Source organism: Magnolia sinica, chromosome 14, assembly GCF_029962835.1.
Source record: "Magnolia sinica isolate HGM2019 chromosome 14, MsV1, whole genome shotgun sequence".
Taxonomy (NCBI): Eukaryota; Viridiplantae; Streptophyta; class Magnoliopsida; order Magnoliales; family Magnoliaceae; genus Magnolia; species Magnolia sinica.
The window spans coordinates 3,513,015-3,538,788 of NC_080586.1; the positions used below are offsets into that span (position 1 = coordinate 3,513,015).

The 25,774-nt window shown below is 40.2% G+C and overlaps 1 protein-coding gene across 4 annotated transcripts in view; it reads left to right on the top strand.

The window, feature by feature from the left end:
* LOC131225684 (calmodulin-binding transcription activator 1-like) overlaps positions 1 to 25,774 on the top strand; it is a 38,818-nt gene that overhangs the window by 5,668 nt on the left and 7,376 nt on the right. For 3 of the 4 annotated variants that reach the window (XM_058221259.1, XM_058221258.1, XM_058221260.1), the window contains 3 exons: positions 15,095 to 15,210; positions 15,774 to 15,862; positions 17,404 to 17,449. In XM_058221259.1, coding sequence (XP_058077242.1) covers positions 15,095 to 15,210; positions 15,774 to 15,862; positions 17,404 to 17,449 — 251 coding nt within the window. Of the gene's footprint in view, positions 1 to 15,094; positions 15,211 to 15,773; positions 15,863 to 17,403; positions 17,450 to 24,837; positions 25,136 to 25,774 lie in introns of those variants that run through there. The other variant, XM_058221261.1, reaches the window with a different exon arrangement.

A 25,774-nucleotide genomic window follows, 5' to 3' on the forward strand; every position in this document is an offset into this window, starting at 1 on the left:
TCTTTTACCCTTGCTCCACCTTTTTGAAAATGCTTACACACTTGTTTCTAGTAAACGAGATGGAATTTCTTCTTATCTTCCTTACCATGCCATAGGAAATCCCGTCTTAATTTTTCTATCTTAGCCAAAACTGAGCCCGGGCATGTGAATAAGGACATGAAATATAGAGGCGGATTTGAGAGGCGGCCTTTATAAGAGTGAGGCGACCTCCCAGAGGCAAGTATCTACATTTCCATCTAGCAAGGTATTTTTCAAACCTCTCTATGACCTTATCCCATGAGGTCTTTGGAGGCGATCCTAGGCATAAAGGGAGGCCAACAAAAGTAGTCGGAAAAGAAGCCGGAGAGCACCCGAAATATTCCGCATATTTGGTTAACTCCTCTTCCTCCATCTTGATCACAAACATCTTAGATTTCTCCATATTGACTCTCAACCCCGAAACAACCTTGAAGCTTCGGATCGTGGTGCGCGATTGTCCACCTTTTCTGAGACCGCTTCACTAAATATGAGAGTATCATCCGCATATTGAATATGAGAGATCGGGGTGAACATTCCTCTCACTCTGATACCACTTAAAATGCCCACTTTTTGGCTCTTTTGTAACATTCTGGATAAGTCCTCCCCAACTATGAGAAAGAGGAACGGAGACAATGGATCACCTTGTCGCAGACCTCTTGAGCTTTTGAAGAATCCTTTCGGGGACCCGTTTAGAAGAATAAAGAAGTGAGCTGAACCGAAACATTCTCCCATCTGGATTTATGGCCGGAGTCCAAGCATTCATTCACTATGAGAGCACAATCGACAATCTGCCTTCCTGGGATAAACACACTTTGATTACCTGAAATAAGCTTCCCTATAACCTTCTTCAGGCGAGATACCAAAACTTTGGCCAAGATTTTATACGGCCCACCTAGAAGGCTAATCGGCCTGAAATCTTTGAACTTAGTCGCACCTGATATTTTAGGAATTAACGCTATAAAAGAGGCCCCAAGGCCTTTTGATAATCTGCCTCTATCATAAAATTCCTTGAAGAATTCCATAATATCATCTTTGATCACGTCCTAGAAAACTTGAAAGATACGAATGGGAACCCATCTGGTCCTAGAGCCTTATCTCCTCCTAGAGAATCCACAACAATCCTCACTTCTTCCAGGCTAAACGTGGATTCGAGACCTTTAGCATCTTCTTTTGACAGACTATTCATATGAAGATGATCCAACCTTAGCCTATCCCATCCTTCTTCCTTAAGCAAGGAGCTGAAGTACGCGATAACCTCTTCTGCTATTTTATCTTTATCTTTAATACGACTCTTATAGTCTTATTCACAACAATACTAGTAATATTGTTATTTCTGGCATGCATATTGGCTATGCTAGGAAAGTATTTTGTGTTTTTGTCACCCTCCATTATCCACTTCGCGTGAGCTCTTTGTTTCTAGCTAATTTCATTTTCAAGCACCTTGGCTGACAATGACTGAATGATCTGAATTCTTCTAGACAAGATTTCTGTTGACATGAGACCATCTTCTGCTCCAACATCAATTGATTGCAACTCAGATAGAATCGCTTCCATTTCCAACTCCCTTTTGCATAGCTCATTTTGTTTCCACTGCTTGATTTTTTCCTTTAGAAGTTTGAATTTGCTGCATAATCTAAATCCTGCAAAACCTTCCACCTGAAGACCACCCCACCAGTTAGTAACCAATTGAAGAAATCCTTTTATCTTTATCCATGAGATTTCAAATCTAAATGGTTTCGGACCCTAATTTTACTCCTCTTCTGTTAACATCACCGGGCAGTGATTAGACGTTCTCGGGAGAGCTGACTGAGAGACCAAAGGAAACGATTCCATCCACTCAGGAGACACCAAAAATCTGTCCAATCTAGAGAAGATTGGGTTCGCAAACCCATTAGTCCGTGTAAACTTGGATCTAAGAAGTGGGAGGTCCACTAGTTCCTGATCGTTGATCCAACTCGAGAAGGCTCGCATCGTCGGGGAGACCTTTCTGCCATGGGATTTTTCTTCCGCATAGTTGATCATATTAAAATATCCGACAAAACAACACGGACCTGATAATTTGTCTTATAGCACTCAATTCTTCCCAGAAATCTTTTCTGCTGGCCTCTTGAGTGGGACCGTAAACTGAAGAAATGAGGCACATAAAAGCAGACAATTTATCTTTCAGAATAATCGACACCGAAAAATTGCCAATCCAACTATTTTCTAGCGACCATTGGGACGATTTCCATGCCATCAGAATTCCTCCAGCACTTCCAATGGCATCAAGGACCACCCATTTAGCATCTGTTACCCTTCCATAGCGATCCCATAAGCCTATCGTTGAATTGTTGAACCTTTGTTTCCTGTAAACAAATCACTTCAGGATTTCTTTTCCCACAGAAGTCTTTAATAAGCCTTCTTTTCTTCTTTGACCCCACTCCCCTAACATTCCAAGATACAATCCTCATTGGGGAATAGAGCTGCCCCGAATACCCTGAAGTCCCGTGTTGAGTTCGACAGCCATGCCGGGACTCAGTGCAAGTCATTGTAACTCTCTGTTGCCGTAAGATCTAGAAAGACGATTTCTGGGAGATCTCGTTGATGTTAGAGGCCTTCTGCGGGTTTCAACACATTGGAACAAATCTATATAGTCCTCCAGGCGATCCCCAAAAGACAACCCTATGGCCCTACCAACATGACCTATAGCATCTCTGATCCATTTCTTCTTTTGGATGGTGTCGATCAGATTTGCCCTACAAACTTCATCTTCCAACTTCTTTTCATTCTCTCCCTCCCGGTCTGAAGATATTCCAACTCGGACCTGCAACGACTCTGCTTTTATAATTCCATCTCCGATTCCACCCTTAAAAAGAGTGATTAGGGCTTGATCTGACAGCACGTCCCCAAAAGAAATTGGGGAAGATAGGTGAGAGGCGGGAGAGGCTGGATTCTTCGAGTTCCAGGACTGATTCTCAAACTCGAACTCATCAACGCCCTTGCGAGACTGGAAGCTTGAATCGAACGGACTGAACCGCTTTCTTATATAATTTGTCCTAAACTGCGTAGAGACCCCCATCTGCTTTACTTGCATTGATGGAGACATCTTCCATCTCATTGTAGAGAGGTCTGATGAACCAGACTCTCCTGTGCGGGAAGTAATGACATGTATGACATCTTTCGATGTTGGATCCACTGACACCAACCTACACTTGGAACTTGGGTCTGGTTGAAGCAAGAGGTTTAGATTAGGACGCGAAGGGTTCACCTGGCCTGAAGCATCAAAACCAAAAACCGCATCTGAGTCCGAGCCACCAATTACCTTAACACCCTCACTCGGTCCATCGAAAGCACCTTCGAGGCAGCCAGGTGACCCCTTCTGATGGAGTGAACATGGACCGTTTGACTCCCTTGAGATCGCCGTGAGGCTAGAGTGACGTGGCAGATTCACGTGGGGCCAAGTGGAAGAGTTGATGAGAATGACATCTCTGTCCTCCCGCCTCGAGCAACAGGCGGCTAAATCAACGCCACGCGTCTCTAAGAAAGACTTTCCTCTGACGCTGCCACCATCGAAAATAGTTGGAGAGAGAGGGATCGGTACTCCCAAGGAGCAGGAGACACGTGCATCGTCATGCACCGCACCATGCGTCTGACGATTTGACTGACCTCTAGCACTCCCATCATGGAAGCCAGCTGGGGCAAAAGGGTTTCGATTCGGTGCTCCGGAGGAGCACTGAGCACATGCATCATCATGCACCACCACCTTCGCCATTGACTCTGATGGGGGGTAGCCCGATTCCTTCATCCTCCAGAGATCGCCCCACCTAGGAACAATATCGTCCTTCGCCTCCCTTTGGATCGGTAGCTCTAGAATCTTGTCGTCCACCATAACTTGAATATGAGGCGGCAAAAGATTCCCCTTTCTTCTTCTCACCCGAACTCTGATGACGGCCATCTCCTCTCCAATCTTCGTCTTGGGATCTAGCTCTATGAATGATCCTAATATTGATGTTGTGGATATGAAGAACTCATCGTACCATAGTTCTAGAGGAATCGCCTAGATGAGAATCCATACATCTTCCATATCAAAAATAGAGAACTCGTCCCACCTCTGAACTTTTGCTATTGGGCCGTCTGAATGCAGCGCTCCTGCCATGATCAGAATGTTCGAATTTATTCCTGGACATACCTTGATCAATAGTTCGTTGTAACTGATGGGTTTGATGGTGTAGTTTTCCGGCCGGATTCTACAACAATAATCAATCCATATCTGCACTTGAGAGATCGAAACTTCCTCTTTGGTAATCACCTCTACCGAGTCCAGCAACTTCCTCCTTGACTGATTCAGGCTTTCCTGATTGATCCGCAGCACCCGCCCCATCCCTATCTTTTCAGTCTCACCTTCAGGATCCTGTTTCTTCCTTTCCTTTTCTTTATTCTTTCGATAACTGAGCTTCCGAGAATCTTGAGTGTTTGATGATCTTATAAGATTAAGTAGCACATCCTTAGAGGAGTATCCTTGTCTTCGAGGGGAACGATCTTGGGTATACTGTTTCACATCACTTTTGGAAGCTTTGGTAATACAGAGAGCTCCTCTTTTCGTTCAAGACGATACCTTGCCCTTTGGACTAGCATTGATACCCCGCTGAATCTTTCGCCATGTAGCATTTGAACCGCCTTGGATAGTTCGTCCTCCGAACTCATCCTGACCAACACAAAGCCTCTGTAATGTTTGTTTATACTGTCCCTTGGCATAATTACATCCATAACTGCTCTGGCACGTCCGAACACTCTCGAGAGATTGATAGGGAGCCAACCTTCTGGGTAACCTTTGACGAATAGGGTTGGATAACTCGCAAGTTCCCTAAACTTTCTATCGGCCACCTTCCCTTTCCCCTTTTTGCACGAAACATCTTACGATTGATATGAAACTGCCCTCTATTGTTGTTGTTCCAAATCGTCCACCTCGTTCTCTTCTGTGATGGGATTCCTGGTGCCGGATTCTGCTGGGCTACCTATCTTACGGCGATCGAAATCCGCTGAATGTGCACTGACCGCTTTAATCATAGTTCATCCAGTCGGGTTTCTAAGGAAGGGAAGACACCGGAAACCCTCAACCACATTCTTCAGCAAGAGATCATCTTCCGGAATCCAAGGAGGAAAAGGAGCTTTGCTATTTATTAATGGCTAGAAATTGTTTTATATGGTGTTGCCCACCTGATAAGTAGAAAGGGATGATGTTTGCATTAGATGATCCTCGTGGTCGGATTGACCTTTTTTTTTTTTTTTTTTTTTTAAAGTAACGGATTTCATTAAAGAAAGAAGAAGGACAGCGACTGCCGAGATGGCAGAAATAAAGAAAAGAAAAAGGAGAAAAGAAAACAACTACTGTCCTAGGAACATAAAATTAAAATCCTTGAGGGAGGATATATTAGCAGCCCATTCAATAAGTAAATTCTTTGCCCTGGATCCCACTGTGGCTGCCGAAGACTGAGAATTGTTGAAGCATCTATTGTTCCTTTCGCTCTAGACCGCCCACCAGATTGCTATGATAGCCATTCTGCAAACGGTCGATCTATTGGTGGGACTGACCTATTGGAAGGGTGGGATGTCACATGCACTTAATAGGTTGGATATTATCCATTGGTTGGTCTATACTTAGTGGTCCAACTGGTTGGACTTGGAACCTACTCTCTCTCACGCACGCACACACACATATCATGGGAGATTCGACACTACACATTTGGTGGATCCCCTCTAGGTTATGGGATGTGTTAAAAATCAGCCTTATCCGGAACTCAAGTGGGTCACACCATCTGAGCCCATGTGAAATCATGCCTGAAACATCCAAAAGCATTTGGTGGGACCCACTTGAGTTTGGAATGGCCTGAAATTTGGTGTGACCCCTCATCCTAACGGGACACAATGGATTGGCTGGATGCCTGAGCCTCATCTCAATGGGCCCTATAAACAATTAGGCAGTGTTGTGAATAGCGTCCGTAGTGTACACTCCAATGCTACGTAGCGCACCAAAACAACACTTTGGTAGCGTACACTATAGGGGCCATAGCGTATGCTACAACCTATGTAGTGTGTATAATATGTAGTGTATGCTATACAAGATATTTTAATGATGTTAGTTCGGTTGTTGTTGTTGTAAAATTGTTGTGACCCATCCTTCTTACACGTGGCAATGATGTAGAGCTATCCAAACCATCCAAATAGGGGGTCCTACTGTAGATGGATAATATTTGTACATGTACCCATATCAAACAATCTTAACCATCTATGAATGGGCCTCCACATGCACGGCTGAGGACTTATGATTATATTTGTAATTAGTGTAGAACTCACATTTTAATAAAATATCTTAAACCTTGAGGGTTTCGAAGCAAACCTAATACTTGACGCACGTACTCCTCTGGCCCCCAAATCTTCATTTTTGATTCTCTCAATCCACAAAGCCATTGAAGATGAGATTTTGGTCGATCAATTGACCCTGCAAGAAGGTCCATATGTTGTATTTTCAAGAGCATTGGAGCGAAAAAGAAGGAAGAAAAAAAGATTTCCCCATTTTCACATATGTATGGCTACGAAACTCAAAAATTTAGTTTTTTTTTTAAAATTTTTAAATAAATTATTATTGATTGAATCTCTTGTTGAGCTTGATAGAGGTATGTTCTTGCCTGTTAATATCTTTTAACGAGTTCTTTGTCGTTTTGGATGAAGATTCATGGATTCTTTTGAGATTTTTTTTTTTTCTTTAAATTTTTTCCCATTTTAGGAGGCTGGTTGCTAGGCAATGTTGTAGGATACGGGTTATGCAAATTTTTTTTTTTTTTTTTGGTTTCATGAGCTTGCTGTGTTTTAGCCGGTTGTTATGTAATGTATGTGTATGGCAACGCCATGCAATGGTTATTATTATTTTTTTTGCCATGTTTTCTATGGCGTGGCCTGCATGATAGTTGCATAGGCTTGTTTTTTTAGGTGGCTCACAGTTGGCCATTGTTTTTATGGTGTGGCCCATCGCTCAACAACAAAAGGACCTCTCTTGCGTTGTTTTCCAGTATGGTGGATCCATTTTTCTATGTTGTGGCTAGAGTTGGGCATCGAGTTGAGTCGGACCAGATTGGGTCCAACTCGACTCAGTTCGAAATTTCCATGGCATGACCTGAACTTGATCCAATCCGGGACCTAGTTCGGGTCATCTGAATCGATCCGATCTGGTGCACAACTGGCCTGATCTGATCCGAGTTTGACTTGGTCAGGGAAACTGAGTCGGATCGGTCTTGATTTTTTTTTTTTTTTCGAAAATTTTAAAGAAAATTTGGACCTGCGCAATCTCCTTGAACCCTTATGGAAAGAACCGATCCCAAACTGCAGACCTGTGCATTTCTCCTGCTAATGAAACATTCCCTAGGAGCTGCAGACCAAACCGAGCCACGTCGAGATCCAGAGGCTGAGATTTGAAAGTGGCTGCAACAACATCGATGCCATCCGATTCAACGAACGAGGTCTACTTTAAGATTTTTCTAGCACAGAGGTTTTGTAGGATATTAAGAGAGATATATTGGATACAGGAAGTGAGAAAGGAGAGAGAGAGGAGGGGCCGAGCCGGATCGAGATGGGTGCGGCGCTCGTTCGGGTAGAGAAAGAGAGAAAAGATTAGGGATTTAGGGTGAGGGTGAGGGTAGCTGCTGCCGGGTAGGTACAAAAAAAAAAAAACACTAATATAGACCCGACTGGATCGGAACGGATCAGTCCGGATTGACCACTGATCCAAACTTGATCCGATGTACGGTCGGATCTGATTGGGCCAACTCGATTCAATCAAGTTGGATCGGTCCGGTTTCTGCCCAGCTCTGGTTGTGGCCGTCCATTGTTTTCTATGATCTGGTTTGGCTATCATGTGGTTGTCCATTGTTTTCTATTCTCCTATTTTGCTATCATGTGGTTGTCCGTTGCTTTCTATAGATAAACTTAAATGTTAGTATGCTATTTGTCATCTATTGTGTGTGAGTTTGTGACTTGCGAATTTTTATTTTAGTAAACTAGAGAGAGAGAGAGAGAGAGAGAGAGAGAGAGAGAGGTGTCAGAAGGGAAAGAGAAAGTGACTTTGAGGACGGTTTGTACATGCTTTTACTGGAAAAAACTAATAAAATTTTTGGACATTTTTTTAACATTTATTCTCACTATTTAATCTCTATCATATTTTCCTTAAATTTTTAATTAAAAAAGTAGAAGTATCGTGTATGTTAGTGATGCAGGACACATGCATATGGATAAATGGTGAAGTGAGATCAATCGGCAAATTAAATTAGATAATCAAAATCATAAATCACGCTAAAATCATCAAATATCTCAATAATCTAACACGAAACTATGAATAGTGTAGGACACAATCAAGAAACTACGCCATACATGATCATTAAATATTAGAAATTAGGATTTAATGGATGTAAGAACACCCAAATAGAATAGGAATAAGTCTATTTCAAAAGGAAGGACTATTACTACCGAGGATTTGCTCGATTAGAATGTAGGCTAACCAAGGGTTTAAGGAATTTGGGGAAAATGTGAAATTAAGGCTTAGATGGTTTAATTGGCTAAGGGACTTTGGGGCTTGGGTATTACTTGAGGGGAGTAATGGATTTGAGTGGTAGGAGGTTTGGGGTTTTAGGTTAATTAGGAAAATTAAGATTCTAGGGTTTGGAAATTTTGGAATTAGGGTTTTTAGAAATTGAAAAAATAGAAAATTTGGGATATAGGGTTTAGGGATGGGGAATCAAGGGGTTTTGATGGGGTAAGCAAGGGAAAATCAAGGGATTGAGGGGCTGTTCGTATGGTCAGCCTAGGGGCTCGCATGTGTGGTTGTACAGTCACATGTGTGGGTCGTTGGCTAGGGTTTTGGGGTCCTCAATGGTTGGGTTCGGTTAGGGTTGAAGTTGGATGCTGAAAAGTTAAAGAAGAAGATGATTGTGATGGTTTTGGATGGGAAGGGAAGAAGAAAGATGAAGTTTTTGAGAAAATACCTCTTTGTGGATAGAAAAGAAGAGAGAATGAAGATGATAGATGGAAGCCTTGCACTTTCGTTGAATGGGAAATGGAATCACTCCATACCCAAGCTCCAAATCACATGAAGAAGAGAAAACACAAAGTTCTTTTTTTTAAAATAATGACATTAGGGCTCCACACTCCCTCCCCCCAGCCCCTATTTCTTTGCTTTGACAAAAAAACCTCCTCCAAGAAAGAATTCTCATTAAAAAAAAAACCTATATCAAGTAAAACATAAAAATCGTCCAAAATTAATAAAATAAATGAAAAAAATTACTCAAAACAAATAAATCTAAACTATCCTAAACTCTTCATGGCCAATGGGGTGGTCCACGATCAAGATGGACCACAATCAAGAGTGGTTAAAAGGCCCATCTGCATGATCCAACAGTCCGTTTGATGCGAGCACTTGATCCAACAGTCCAGACCCCTCAAGAATGCAACCCACAAACATCTTCCTAGTGTGGGGTTTTCGAAGATGCATCAAATGCATATGGGGTCTTCAAAATGGTCTACTTGGGCCTACTTAGTGGTCATCCATCCATTGGGAAACTAGTGATGATCTCCTCCTCTGGTAGACCCTAAAGGGTGCTCTGATGTCCTCATCACTTAGGCTACACGTTATAAAGGGTTGAACATTACGCAATACTCTATAGGCTATTTAAAGTAGTGCAATCAAGAAAACTTCAATGGGCAAGCATCTACTCTTAACTGTTGGCTGTGGCATTGCCCACCTAAGTCATGGATTGGCATGATTTTTAGGCCCATCACCCACCATGGAAGGTTCATATTATTTACGGGGTGGATGTCCGACACTAATCATATCGGGATCCACAGAGGTTGACCTCATGTGTGTCGTACATCTACTGTGTGCTTTCGGTGGGTCCTCTCTTTGTAATGGGATGTCCCAAAAATCAGCCATATTCGGAACTTAGGGGGGTCACACCATCTGAAATCATGCCTAAGGGCATGTTTGGCGCATGGTATTAGATGGGCTTAGGTGGGATGGAATTACATTTGGTCCTGTGCCAATTCCACTCCATGTTTGGGAAGAATGGAAAAGCTTGGAATTAGATCAGATGGAATTACATTGGGTTCCGTGCCAATTTCACTCAATATTAGCAAGTTGTGTAGGTCCCACCATGATGTGTGGGCTATATCCATACTGTCCACCCATTTTTCGAGATCATTTTAGAGCATGGGCCAAAAAAATCAGGCAGATCTAAAGCTGAAGTGGACCCCACCATAGAAAGCAACGGGGATTGAATACTTACCGTTGAAAACTTCTTTGGGGCCACATAAGTTTTGGATCTGCCTCATTTTTAAGCCCATGCCATAAAATGAGGTTACAAAACAAATGAATGGTTTAGATATAACACGTGTGTTATTCTCAATAGTTTCAAATGATGGTGGGTATATCCATTCAATGTACCACCGTATTACAAACAAAGCATGGAATTAAGCTTATCCCATGTTAATAGGGGACAATCCCTGCCAAGGGTAATATTTATGTTTTTTGAATCCCATCCCACCTAATCCTTCCCATTGCCATGCCCCAAACATGCCCTAAAAGATCTAGAAGTAATTGGCGCGGCCCACCTAAGTTTTTGGAGTGGCCTGAAATTTGGTGTGACCCCTCATCCAAGTGGGACACACACAATAGATGGGCCAGATTTCTGAACTTCATCTCAATGGGCCCCATAGACAGTCAGAATGTTTCAATGGGTGGGCATCCACTCTCAACTGTTGTTGGGGTGTGGCCCACCTAAGTCATGGATAGGCTTGATTTTTAGGCGGGCATTTGATTGATGGGGTGGATGTCTGACACATCATGGTGGGGCCTACTAAGCTCCCCACACAAGGTGATTGATTAGAATATATATATATATATATATATATATATATATATATATATATATATATATATATATATAACTATATAAAATGATGGTTCATGGTTGCCTAATTATAAGATATTTGCGAGAGAAGTTTGAACCATTTTTTCGACCTCTTCTAATGTATTTGGGTGATGCCACCATTAGAGCTGGGCAGAAACCGGACCAATCCGACGGATCCGACCTGATCCGAAGGCTAGGATCGGGTCGGATCGAGTTGCCCCAGTTAGATTCGACCGTACATCTGATCGAGTTCGGATCAGTGGTCAATCCGGACTGATCCGATTTGGGATCCGATTGGATCCGGTCGGTTCGAGTCTATATAAGTAGTCTTTAATTTAATTTATTTTACTTTTTACCTACCCGGCAGCAACTACCCTCACCTGAACCCTAAATCCCTAATATTTTCTCTCTTTCCCTACCCGAACGGGCACCGCACCCATCTCGATCTGGCTCGGCCCCTCCTCTCTCTCCTCTCTCACTCGCTGTATCTAATATCTCTCCCTCTTAAAATCCTATGGAACCTCTGTGCTGGAGAGATCTTAAACCAGACCTCGTTCGTTGAATCGGATGGCATCGATGTTGTTGCAGCCACTTTCAAATCTCAGCCTCTGGATCTCGATGTGGCTTGGTTTGGTTTGCAGCTCCTGGGGAATGTTTCATTAGCATGAGAAATGCACAGGTCTGCAATTTGGGATCAATTCTTTCCAGCAGGTCCGAATTTTTTTTAAAATTTCCAGAATTTTTTTAAAATTTTCCAAAAAAAAAAAACATCAGGACCGATCCAAACCGTACCCAATCCGATCTGACTTGGTTTTCCTGACCGAGTCGGACTCGGATTGGATCAGGCCAGCACTGCACTGGATTGGATCGAGTCAGATGAACCGGACATGGTCTCGGATTGCATCGAGTTCAGGTCAAGCCATGGAAATTTCGGACTGAGTCGAGTTGGACCCAATCTGGTCCGACTCGTCTTGATGCCTAGCTCTAGCCACCATCTATAGGGTCGTTCTTTCTTGGTGGTATGGGAGTGGAGTTGGCCCTAGAGTGAGAATGTTGCGTATCCTCTCTTTTAGTATGCTTACTTCTTGGTGAGGTGTTTGTCAATTTGGGTGCAACACAATGAGAGGTGCTTTTGCAACCTTCTCTATCTCCCTGGTGAGGTGTTTTGGAGAGCAAAGCTGAACATCTTGGCTCTTGTCTCTTAAGCCATTTGCTAATTGTTATGCTACTCTATTGATTTCCGTCTTGCATGGGTGTTTTCTGGCCCCTTGAATTCTTTTAAATAAAATCTCATCACCTTTCAAAAAAAAAAAAAACAAAAAAAAAAACATAAACATATATGATTTAAATAAAAAAGAAAAAAGAAAAAAAAGAAAAAAAAAGGAAAATGTGCAAAACACCAACAAATATAGGATGGCATGGAAACCCATCAAGATGGAAAAAATAGAAACTAATTAGTGGAGAACTGTACTCAAGAAAATGTTTACTTCTCATCAAAGATGTGATACAGCTTGTGGAGAGAGTTCTACTAGTATTTACAAGTGTCTCCATAAGAAGGCCCATCTCCAATCCGTGCGACTCTATATGAGGAATTCTCATCTTGTTTGTGCGTTGAGCATTTGGAATCCATTGCTCATTGTGGCACGGGAACTAAATTGATTAGAAAAGGGAATCCTAACCCTTCAGGCTGGTGGTGCTGGGCAGTAACCTTTTCATTGTGATAATCCCCTTTGGTGCAAAATGACATAGAAACACCTTGGTAGTTTTTACTGGTGGATTAGCTTATCGTATTTTTATTCAATGAGATTGAGATGCGTGATTCCAGCCAGAAATGAACAGGTTATGGCTGAGTTACAAAGAAGGTACACGGATGTAAGAAGGTTTCAAGAAGAGATGAGAAACAAGCTCAATTTTTTTTGGTTGAATAGGTATCTCAGCTCCTTGTTGTTTGAAGAAACCCTCCACTTCAATAGGTCTTTTTTTTTTAATAAAATGATTGAAAACATTATTAAGAAAAATGCTAAAGGCAAAGAAAAGGAAAAACATACAAAAATGCCAAAGGAAAAAAGAAAAAAGAAGAAAGACACAGTGGAGAAAACAGAACCAAATACAGGACAACGGCCACAACTCCAGAGGCCAGGCCTGAACAAGCCTGGAGGATTACAATCCAAAGATAGAAGAGATGATGCTACGATCTGCCATTGAAATGTGAAACAACCACTCTGAAATGTCCTGAGAGATCAAGGCCACCACTCTAGAAATAGAAGAGGAAGGGTTTTGGAAGCAGCGACCTATCCTCTCTCCAAATGCCCCAGAGAACTGCCACTTCAATTGGTCTTTTTTCACATGAAAGTAGGATTACTAAAAAAATTCAGGGGTCAGATTTTTATAAAATGTTATATTGGCTAGTTTCCTCAGTTCGTTTTTCTTTCGTTTCTTTTTCCTTTCTTTTTACTTTTTTTTTTGAAATAAAGTCAACGAAGGTGGTTGTAATTTCATTGGTTTTTGCTTTTGCTTTTTCTTTTTTCTCTTTTTTCTTTTTGCAGTGTTGCCAGTAATTACAACCACAACAGGCATGTAGTGCACTCGTTGGGATGTCTTTCAGGAAAGGGAAAGTATCCATTGCAAGTCATGTTTTACATCTTCCTCTATAGTCTATTCTATATAAATGGCACTAATGTACGAGATCGGATCCAGTTGTACTGTTCATTTGGTTGATCCTACCATCGATGGATAGGCTGTAATGCAACCATGGACTGAGGAAATTGAGAATTACAATCCATAAGAAGTTTACTCTTGTAGGATTAGAGTTCTCTATAATAGCTTTTCCATTTATGTCCCTCCAAAGGTTCTATGATTCCCCTTTCATGTTCTCCATATAATTATGGGTGAAGTATTCTTAAAAAATGTGCTCCCCATCACCTGAATGGCTAGCTGATGTCCCTCAATAAAATTTTCTATCACTTCAGATTTGTTGGACCATCGATTGGTGAATGATAAAGTTCTATTATTTGAAGAAAGATGCTCTTCATATTATAAGTGTGTTTTTCTACTCAAAAGTCACTTGGACTTTTTTGTTAAATGACTAGTAAACAATTTCTTTTCTCAAGTGCAAATATGGTCTGAGAGCAGTGTTCGAAGTATTGGTATCGCACCCTTGGGATGCAGATATGTATCAGTTATCGCACGGGATATATTGTTTGTATCAGGTAATGTATCGCACTTTTTGGGAAACATGGGGAAACATTGAGAAATTGGTTGAATTTTTCAATGAAGCTTAAGGGATTGTTAAAAAAGACCTTAATACACACTTTTAGATCATAACATCTTAAAAAAGAAGTGCACATAATAGGTTTCCTTTGTATAAGGTCCTAAGCTATGCACTATCTGATTGAACTAATGCAATTGTATTCAAATTGAATGGATAACATCTAGAGTATATGTGATGATCATTTCATTAAACACTCCTAAATACCTCGAAATTAGTCTCAATTGACAGTTATTTGAAGGGAAATTTTAAAAAATAACAATAATATTTTATTGATTTTTAATTTAAAAATGATTTTTATTTTTTGAAAATTGGCATGGGCTTAACAAATCAGTATATCAGTCCTCATAGATGTTTGATTTCATGTTTGGAGTGCAACATTGCAAGCAATTTGGGAGAAATTGGGGAAACTTTGAATTTTCGCCAAAATTTCCCAAATTGGACCACCTACACTCAAATTTTGAAATTAGAGTGTAATGTGATGATCATTTCATCAAATACTCCTAAATATTTCGAAACTAGTCTCAATTGACAGCTGGTTGAAGAAAAAATTTGAAAAAAAAACATTGAGAACATAAAGAACCAATGGATATCGAAATCAAAGCTCAAACTCCATGATTTTTCATGCAAAACATGAAGAACCAATGGATTTGTAACCATTTGACACTGATTTAAAATAATTTCAACAAGAAAATGGACTGGAAATTGAAAATGCTCACTAGATTGAACATGTGGGATATATCGGCACTACTTGTGTGTTTCGTATTGCACAGGTGGGGTACAAGATATATCGTGGGATATATTGGTTGATATCGTCAATATTTAAAACATTGTCTGAGAAAAGTTTATTTATTTATTTATTTATTGGTTTTCCTAGGTGGTTCTTTGTTCTTGTTTGATCGAAAAGCACTTCGATATTTCCGAAAAGACGGCCACCGTTGGAGGAAGAAGAGAGATGGGAAAACTGTCCGGGAAGCTCATGAGAAACTAAAGGTCTGCTGTCATTCTTTTATTTGCAAATTATTCTTATATTTCAATAGTGAAAACTTATTTCTTTGTGGATATCATTGTGGTTTTGGGCATCATTCTAATCAGGTGGTCTCTTTGTTTTGTGGGCCACTATTGCACTCTTGGGGGGTGCTGCTGTATTTAGTGGGCTTTTGTATTGTGCAGGATGTTTTGTAATCTTTTTGGCATTGCCTTGTCCTCGTTTTAATCAATAAAATAATCAACTTTTTTTTTTAAAAACTTATTTTTTGAGGATATACATGCTTCCATTGACCTTATGCAATATCTTGGTGCAAGTCAAGCACTTGTCTCTTCATGAATTTGGGCTTTAGAGGTTCATTTGTATGGTGAAGTTATCAGACAGAAACTTGTGCTCAAGGTATCACTTCACTGAGGACTGCTTGCTGGTGCATTCAGTCATGAGTTTCTTATATTGGTAATTGGTGACAGAGACTCTTTCTATCTGAGTTTTGGACGATTATGTTTTGCACTTTTGCTGCATTTAAATTTATATTGATTTATTTTCTTAATTTCATCTGTTTATATAGTCTGGCAGTGTGGATGTTCTTCATTGCTATTATGCCCATGGCGAGGACAATGAGAATTTCCAGAGGCGAAGTTATTGGATGCTTGATGGGTGAGCATTATTCCCATCTTATTGTACTTTTACTGTGTACATTGCATTGTTACATGCGAAGATGCGGCATGAGTACATATCGGGTATTTTGGGTTACCAAATTTGTGGTTGGATTGTACTTGTTTGTATGCAAGATGATATATATATATATATATATCATTTGATTTTAGGGAAATATATCATTTGATCTAGTCAATGCAATAAAATGTTGCCTGAGCCTTCTTGGGGATGTACGAGTTGCCTACCATAAAGTCGACTAGTATTGACTGCTGTGTCTTCCAACATTGGTTGGCCATGCAGTGTTTCAAACATAATATGCCTGGGAATCTTTTAAATTCTTGTCTAATTGGAAACCCATACTCAAAAGCTGTCCTTACATGTTATCAACAACCTAGTATTATATAAAGTGTGAACAGTGTCACTTCAAAGTGTTCTGAAGAATCCATAGTTTGTTCACACTCATAAACACCTTTACCTCATGCCATGGTACGGACCTGAATATTTGCCTCTCGTTCTTATTATTGCCGAATTGTGTTTCTGTCAAAAATTTTTTTTTTCCTCATTCCAAAGAGCTTGTTGGCTCCTGTTTGGTTCTTTCTTTTTTGTTGTCTTGCCCTTGTTTGGGTTCTCTTTGTTTTCTTTTTCTGTTGGCTGCTGCATAATAAAAGTGACTAAAACAAGAAGACTAGACGACAATGCTTCAAATGGTTGGTCCAGATTGACCTATAAACAGGCCAATGTATCAAAAGGCCAAAGAATGGATGGCTGGGATCTTCCAATCTGGAAGAGTTTTGGGTGTTTAACAACCACACTAGGGGCTATCAGATCACCATTTGGCCCAACGCATCAGGAGACAGTCTTATGTCCCGACCCGTTATATTGTATTGAGCTTGAGTGAGTCAATTTGCGAGGTTTCCTCGTCTTAATGTTCCAATGTGGCATGCTTGTATGAGATCCAAGTTGCTGAGCATTTGGCGTCCATTGTGTTCATTCCCTAACAAATGGAAAGACCTGGAATTTCCCCTGTTCTCCGTGCCATGAATCTAAACAATTCTTTGCTGAAGGTAAGGCCTTAGAATTTTTTGGCGAAACAGGATTCCTAAAGCTGACCCAATAGCTCGGGCAAGGTTATGATGATGCTTTCATTTTCACTTCCCATTTCCTTGTGCTTCATCCAGCATTCCTCGATAGCATCTGTGGGATGGAAATGGATTTTCCAAGGGGAAAAAATGCTGATGAATGGGGAAACAACATTCCCACGGAAATAGAACTTCCCCAGTATTCCTTTCCACAAATCCGAACAGCCCCTTGCTGAAGATAAGGCCTCAGCAAATTTTGGCTAAACAGGATTCCTCAAGCTGACCCAATAGCTGGTGCAATGTTATGATGATGACACTTCCATTTCCCTTTCCCTTTACTTGGACACTTGTATTTCATTGCACCATGTTTTCTTTTTATTACCCAGTCCCAGTAGTATCTTATTCTACTCATAGCCTGCATGATGATTCTTATTTGTTTGTTCTTATTGTTACCTTTTACAGGCAGTTAGAGCACATTGTTCTTGTTCATTACAGAGAGGTTAAAGAGGTAATTTTCTTCTTCTTCTTCTTTCCACAATATACAGAATTTTCTCCTTTTATTATTCATTGAGTACATAAGCAGAAGAACCCTGAAAACAAGTTATCAAGAGTGGGAAGAATTTCTTACGTGGCCAAATCTTCTAGCTTGTATACTGGACTTCACCTATTAGCAATGATTATCCCGTTTCACATTGTTATGATGGATTTGATTATGACAATTTCCTTATAGAAAAAAAAAACATATCATGTTTATCATATTCTAAAAGCACCATATTGTATGGAATGAGTCTCAGGGATTGCACTTTATCATCTTCATGCTGCATTTTAGCAAGCAATGCTCATTTTGTTTTCAGTGCACTCAGGAAGGAAACCAATGGTTTATTATGCATGGGAAAACTAGTGATGAATAATTTTAAGGGCTTGTTTGATTTTTCAAGTCAATGGTAAATACCATGTAAATAGGCAGTGATTATTTCTTCTCGTATTTACATCCCTCTTTCCAATGTTTGATTCGACCACTGCTTTTTTGACGCAAAAATCAAGAACGCCACAACATATTTGTGGGTCCCACCATGATGCATGTCGCTTATCCATACCGCTCATCTATTATGCCTAATGAATTTACGGCATGAGCCAGAAAATGAGGTATATCGAAAGCTTAAGTGGACCACTCCATGGGAAAAAGGGAATCAAACACTTACCATTAAAAACATCTTAGGGCCACTGTTTCTTTTGGTGTGGGCCATTTGAGTGTTTGATCATCCTCATTTTTTGGCTAATGCATCAAAATATTGTGGTAATACGGATGGACGGAATGGATATACCATATACATTACCTTGGGGTCCACATATTTAAATAGCTCTTTGGAACTAGTTCCCAATGTAGAAATTTCCATGCATTTTCAAACGGGTGAAATGGTAATAATTACCCATTTCAAGGGTATTTACACAAGCTCTTAAAAATCAAACGCACCCTAAATGAGAAGAACTCACATAGGGAACTTTAGTGCGTTAAGATCAATCCTTGCTTCGTCTGTTGATCAAGGTACCAATCTCATGAGCATTAAAGACCTATCCTTCATGAATTATTCTCTCTCTGTGTTTATGGAGATTGTGATACTAGGAAAATTCTCTATGGAAGCAAGTAATAGGGGACAAACATGGCACACAAGAAGGTGGATGGTTCACCCAAGATTCGGTCTTGTATAGGGCATCAAAGGTTTGGAAAGCAATAATGGAACATGCTAGGATTTTCACAAAGGTGTATCTTATGTGATAGGAGATGACACACAAATACAATTTTGGGAAGACCCATGGTGCATCATGGCATCCTATATGAAATAGCATTAAACAAAGGATTAGTCATCTTAGTTGCTTTAATACAATGTTTTCCGTATCATTAGCGTGTAATGTATTGTACCTTGAGATATGGATATATATCGGTTGTATCACGTAATGTATTGCTATTTTTGGGAAATACGGGGAAACATTGGGAAATTGATCGAATTTTTCAATGAAACTTTAGGGATTGTTAAAAAAGACATTAATACACTTATAAATCATAACATCACAAAAAAAGTGCACATAATATATATATATAATATTTATTAATATACTTATTAATCGAGCTGAGTCGAGCTCGAGTTCAAGCTTCGAGTCGAGTCGAGTTGAAATGCCCCATGTTCGAACTCGGCTCAAACTCAACTCGAGCTTCCAAAAATTAGCTTGACTTGGCCCGAATCGGCCATTCAAGCCAAGTCAATCCGAGCTGATTCGAGCTGAGTCGAGCGAGTTTTTCGAGCTGACTCGACTCATGAACAGCCCTACCTGTATATGAGCGTCAACATCGATCCCCTGTGACGCTGCTTCTGCCACATGCGGCTTTGGTCGCCCATTTGAATTGTCCAAGTCATTTGTCTTAACCCACTCATAAAGTGGGTCCTTTGCTTGTCAACTTATGCATGCTGACCGATTGTCATCGAGTTTAGCAGGTTCTCTGTGCTTTTTTCCTTCCTTCTGAACACAACAACCTCTCTCGTAGTTTCATGTTGTAGTGGTAGTCAGGGTGTCTTGTATCCGTTACGATACCGGCCGTATTGGCCGATACGTAACGGTAACGGCTGACATCGTTACGCGATACGGGGTCGAAACAGGCACTCCCCCGATTCTGTGACCATAACGGCCGTTACGGGCCTAAAGAAAATAGGAAATAAAAAACTTTTTTTTTTCTTTCTTTCCTTTCTTTTCTTCTTCTTCTTCTTCTTCTTCTCGGACTGCTACGGCTGCGGCCCTGCTGCGGGCCTTCTTCTTCTTCTTCTTCTCTCTCTCTCTCTCTCTCTCTCTCTCTCTCTCTCTCTTTCTCTCTCTCTCTCTCTCTCTCTCTCTTCTTTTTCATTTGGTATCGGAAAAAGAAATCGGAAGCGGATTGGTTGGTGTACCACACACCAACTATATAGCTGCTGTAGGTACGTGTCATGCTAAGACGAGCGCTTACACTCCTCGAGCTCCAAGTTGTATGAACGGTTCAAAGTAGATCAAAGTTACATGGGCTCCACAGTGATGTATTTATTATATCTACACCGTTCATCTATTTTTAGAGATCATTTGCGAGTATTACCAAAAAAATGAATCATATCCAAAGGTTGTCTAGACCACACCAAAAATAGCAGCGAAGATAATGATTTTCACCGTTAAACAATTCGTAGGGCCCACCATAATGTTTATTTTCCATCCAATCTGTTCATAAGGTCAAAAAGACCTGAATGAAGGGGAAAAACAAATTTTATATTGATCCAAAACTTTTGTGATCCCAAAAAGGGTTTCAATGGTAGACGTTCAATCCCCCACTGCTTTTTGCAGTGTGGTCCACTTGATAATTAGATTTGTATTATTTTTCGTGTCAAGCCTTAAGACGAGCTCGTCATGAATGGATGGTTTCGATATAACATATACCTCATGATCAGACCCACATGACTTGCTGACGTCAATATAGCAACTATATAGCTGGTGTGAGGTACACCAGCCAATCTGCTTCCAAAGGAATCGGACTGTGTACGAGTTACGCAACACACATGAGTTAATAAAAGGTCCATGTGCCGCATGGGCCCCACCATGATGTATGTATTTTATCCATGCCGTCCATCCATTTTGCCACATCATTTTAGGTCATGATCCAAAAAATTAGTAAGATCCAAATCTTAGGTGGACCACACCATAGGAAACAGTGGTTATAGAATGCTCACCATTAAAAATTTCTTAGGGCCCATTGTAATGTTTATTTTCTATCTAACTTGTTAATTGGGTCACACTGACGTGGATGAAGGGAAAACACACATTTCAGCTTGATCTAAAACTTTTATAGCCCCCAATAAATTTTTAATGGTGGACATTTAATTATTGTTGTTTCTTATGGTGCGGTCCACCTGAGCTTTGGATCTACCTCATTTTTGGGCTCATGCCCTAAAATTATTTGGCAAAATGGATGGACGGTGTGGATATAACACATTCATCACGGGTGGGGCCCAAGAAACTTTGACACTCGTGTGCTACACTTCACAACTCGAGTCCCGCCTAATTCAAGCTCGTAAAAAATTGTACACGAGACATGTATTAACTTAAAATTTACCAATTAAATTATGAACTGTAATTGCTAACTCAGAATACCAAAATCAAATTGTTTGAATAGTTTTAATTCTTAATTTGTGGACACTTATTTTTTAAAATAGGGCATTTTGATTTTTTTCATGATTCACTATCCAATAAATGTCGACCAATTCATAAGTGGGATAATGACAATAAATTGCATGAATTTGAGGTTGATTTGGGGCATGGATTGGTCCTCTAAGTCAGCCCCAAATTGGCAATGCCATCTACCTGAATTTAATTTTATTTTTTTGAAGAACTATTGGGAGAAATGATATCAAATTGTTAAGTATATAAATTAGATATTTAGAAAATTAAATATATGAATTTTGTAGTCAAATTCAGGTTATTTGGTTCATAAATTCATCAGACAGTCCGATAAAACTTCTCACCAAAGAGTGGACCGTTACACCAACATAAACATGTTCCAATTTATAAATGAATGCATATTTGGAATGCTTAGAATATTCCGGGTTTAATCCATATATTTTTTTTTGGGCAAAAAAATAAAATAAAAAATGCACCGTTACGGGCCGTTACGCCCTCGTATCGCCGTTACACCCCCGTATCCGTATTGGTATCGGAGGGTACCGTTACGCTAAGCAATACCGATACGGGATAGCTTGGTGGTAGTACACTAGCTTTTGAAGCCTCCCGTAACCCAATCTGTTGCACTTGTTTGTGTGAATAAGAGAGGTGCTCCAATTCTTTTACAGGTTGAGGACACTGTCTTTACAAGCACACGGACAACCAGTCACTGTAAAGTCTCGTAGTCGCTCCCATACTTGGCTACACTTTGCCCTGTGAAATAGATCATTTTTCAGCTACACATACTATTAAAATATGAAAACTAACAGTAAGTTGTGAGAGGTAACTAATGCAACAACTCATATTTCATCATCTTCATTCTCGCTAATCACGTGACGTCGCATCCAAACATTCCAGCTGCATTGCGGAATTGAATAATCTGTTGGTGGCATTTAGTATGTGAGTATAAAGGTTTTGATGAAGTTAGAGAAGAGGTAATTGCGGAACATGCTTACCTCATTGCCAAAGTTGCCTTTCCCTGGACAGTTGGGAAATCGCTTGTTATATGCCTCATGCACAACCATCTTCAAGCTCGTCTTCAGGTAATTACGGTTATAGTAGTATTTAGGATTCATGAAGTATGCTGAAACCCAACACGGTGCAAATATTCACATATCAATATAAGAGAAGAGCCATACATGCTATGCAAAGAACTAGAAAGTATTGAACCATATGTAAAATTAAATATAAATAATGTAAGTACTTACCAACCTGATGAAGTAGGTGTAAAAGGTTAATTTCCCAGCGGTAATTGATTATTGCATGCACCTATGTATATGCATTGGGAGCTTTAGCCTTGATGACGTCTTTCATTAACTGCATGGATGCAAACAATGATCCCATTGACAGATATGTCTCATGATCCACTGACCTTGCACTACACATATGGGCTCCAAAATCCCCACCATAGTGCGCACGCGGTCCTAAAAAGCGTTGCTCAATACAAGCTCTTCAATCCTTAGAACTAGTCTCTTACCATTATTCCAATTTGCATACTCCTTAAAGTTGAAAAGCTCTTGAAACCCTTGCCTGTGTTTTAAGAGGCTATTTAGGGTGATGTAATTTGTGGCGAACTGTGTTGCCCTGGGCCGTAATATATCCCCACCACACCTCCCTCGTATCTCGGATGGTAACCATGTGTGGGTGTAGATGAAATTTGTGATTGGTCGTGGATCATTAATCACAACCTTCATTGAATGCCTATCTCCTATCAACTCCAGCATGAGTTCTATCAGCACGCGGTCCTAAAAAGCATTGCTCAATACAAGCTCTTCAATCCTTAGAACTAGTCTCTTACCATTATTCCAATTTGCATACTCCTTAAAGTTGAAAAGCTCTTGAAACCCTTGCCTGTGTTTTAAGAGGCTATTTAGGGCGATGTAATTTGTGGCGAACCGCGTTGCCCCGGGCCGTAATATATCCCCACCACAACTCCCTCGTATCTCGGATGGTAACCATGTGTGGGTGTAGATGAAATTTGTGATTGGTCGTGGATCATTAATCACAACCTTCATTGAATGCCCATCTCCTATCAGCTCCAGCATGAGATCTATGCAATGGACTACGCATGGGGTCCAATATAAGTGGTACTTCATTAACTCCTTTCCCCCCTTACAAATACGCTCATATTGTCTATAATGAGCTGCACGACGTTCTTCCTCCCAACATCTCCCATAATATCACTCATCAACTTGTAGATGTGATCTAAGTTTTTTTTCATGTTATTACTGACATCTGTGGAATTTAAGAACACCGTCCGTCCCCTACGGTAGATCATAAAATTTATGGTTGACGTCCTCATCGGTCTAGTCCACCCACTACAAATCACAATGTTGCCGTACATCTCCCACGATGGACGAAACTCCTCCACATAAAGTTGCATATCGGCGTACTCTTCATTTAAGTCTTTCCCTTTGATCTCACATGGCGTGGGTGGTACCACACCCTCATCCCCACACTGCACTTCAATTATCATATTCCTGAAGTACAGCCTCGCTGTTGCATTCGCGAGGATGTAATCATGAATAATAAAAAATTGCAATAAACCTTCCCACATTCTTCCTCACATCCTCTTCACTAAACATTTCCTTCGATTTCTTCTGTGTTTTTCTCACTTCTTTGTACATTCTCGAATCTTAAGGTATATCTGGTACCTGCATGTTACCGTTGCGGCCCAGTTCCCATATCCCTCCCCTCTTACTATCCCCCCACGCTCCTGCGTAGACCCCTCAAAAGTGGGCTTACTCGCCTTCCATTGCTTGTCCCACTTATCCCATAAAGACTCTTGATAGGTGCGTCTAAGATCAAGATCACCCTCATCCAAATCCACTACATCCTCTCGACTCCATGTTGGAGACCCTAACTCGCCCCTAATCTCCTTCTCTTGTGCAACGTGATTATCTTTAATCTTTACACTTTTTTCAACGCTTCTCTTGTCTTCTTTCTGACATCTGACGGACATTTTGGGCAATCTATAACATTCCGATGCCCTCCCGCTAGGCAGTGTTTCACATAAGGCTTGTAGCATAACGCTATGTAGCGTAGTGTAGCCAGCACTATGTCGCGTAGCTAAATAGCATAAATCCCCTGTAGCATACATGACAACTATGTAGCTTGTAGCATTTGTAGCATATACTAAAACGTATTTTTTTAGTAGTTTTTTTTTTTTTTTTTTTTGGGCTAAAAATGGTGTAAAACTCACATCATGAAAATACTTAAAATGTAAAGTTAAAACCAAACCTTTCTTTGTTTACTTTTACTTACAATGGTGGTGATCGTTTGTTAAAGTTGGTGTAAAACTCACACGCTAAAAACCTTTAAAACTAAACTTAAAAGAAGAAGGGTTTTGAAAGAGGGTTTTTGAAAACCCCTCTTTGTATAGATGACATTTGCATTTTACTTAATACTCTTTAACCTGTGGGATTTTATTTTTTTTGCTTTTCATACTTGTGAGTTGTGACTAGTGGTTTCAATTAGACATTATTAATTAAAGTGGTTTGCTTAGAAAGTTGTCGACATGATAATTATTTGATTTGGTTTATGACTTTTTATGCGGATTGGCTTTGATAAATGATAATTAACAACTTGTTCGAACATGCTTATACTCGAAAAAAGAACGTATCCATATTGGTCAAACCTTTCTACAGGGTGATCAAGTATGCTGTAAGAGATGTCTCGCCCAATCCAATGACACTCATTTGGCAATTAGGACTGCCAGGAGTTACTGCTTTTGGATGGCTGACAACAATAGGAAAAATTCTTGCCAGTAACCAACATCAGAAAAGAAGAATGATAAACGCAAATGTGTGCATACTTTGCAAGAAGGTGGAGGAATTCATTAATCATCTTCTCATCTACTGCAAAGTTCTCTTCCATCATATTCAGAAGGATCTTAAATCTCTTTGGAGTCATATGTACTATGCCACAGTCAGTATTCTCCTGGTTCTTTGCTTGGAGGTATATGGTAAGAGAAAAATGGTTGTGGTGTTTGGCTATTCTTGGGGCATTATGGTATTTATGGAGAGAATGGAACAATAGAACGTTCAATAATAGGTTGGAATCTGCGGAGACAGTGTTATAGATAGTAAAAGGGAGAATCATTATTTTTTGGGCATTTGGGGTTTCCCTGTTTAAGGCCTCCTGTAGCATGGAAGAAATAAACGGATGTATGAGGACAGATGTCTCCGCCCAAGAGGGGCAGTGACTCTTTAAGTCCCCCCACTTTTCTACCTTTGTATGTGTGCTGTATTTTTTATTTTTATTTTTATTTTTTTTTTGAGTTTTTCTTTAATAAAATTATTTGCCTTGAAAAATTTCATGTGCTTCATTTTTTTTCCACATTCATGTTTCCTTGTAGTTATACATTATCAACTGCTGGTGTACTGAAAGACTTAGGTTATTTTACTTTGTTGTATTTGACAAACAATCGATGCTTCAACAATAAGAGGGGCTCGTCCTCTGGGCTTTCCATTGTATCACAGAATTTCATAGAGTGGTCCTCTTGAGTTTTTCATAGGGGCTGTTTTGTTTTTTCTGTTTGTGTTTTTCTGATTCTTTTGTTTTCCTGTTTTGGGTTTTTGTTTCTGTTGTTTTTGTGTCGCCT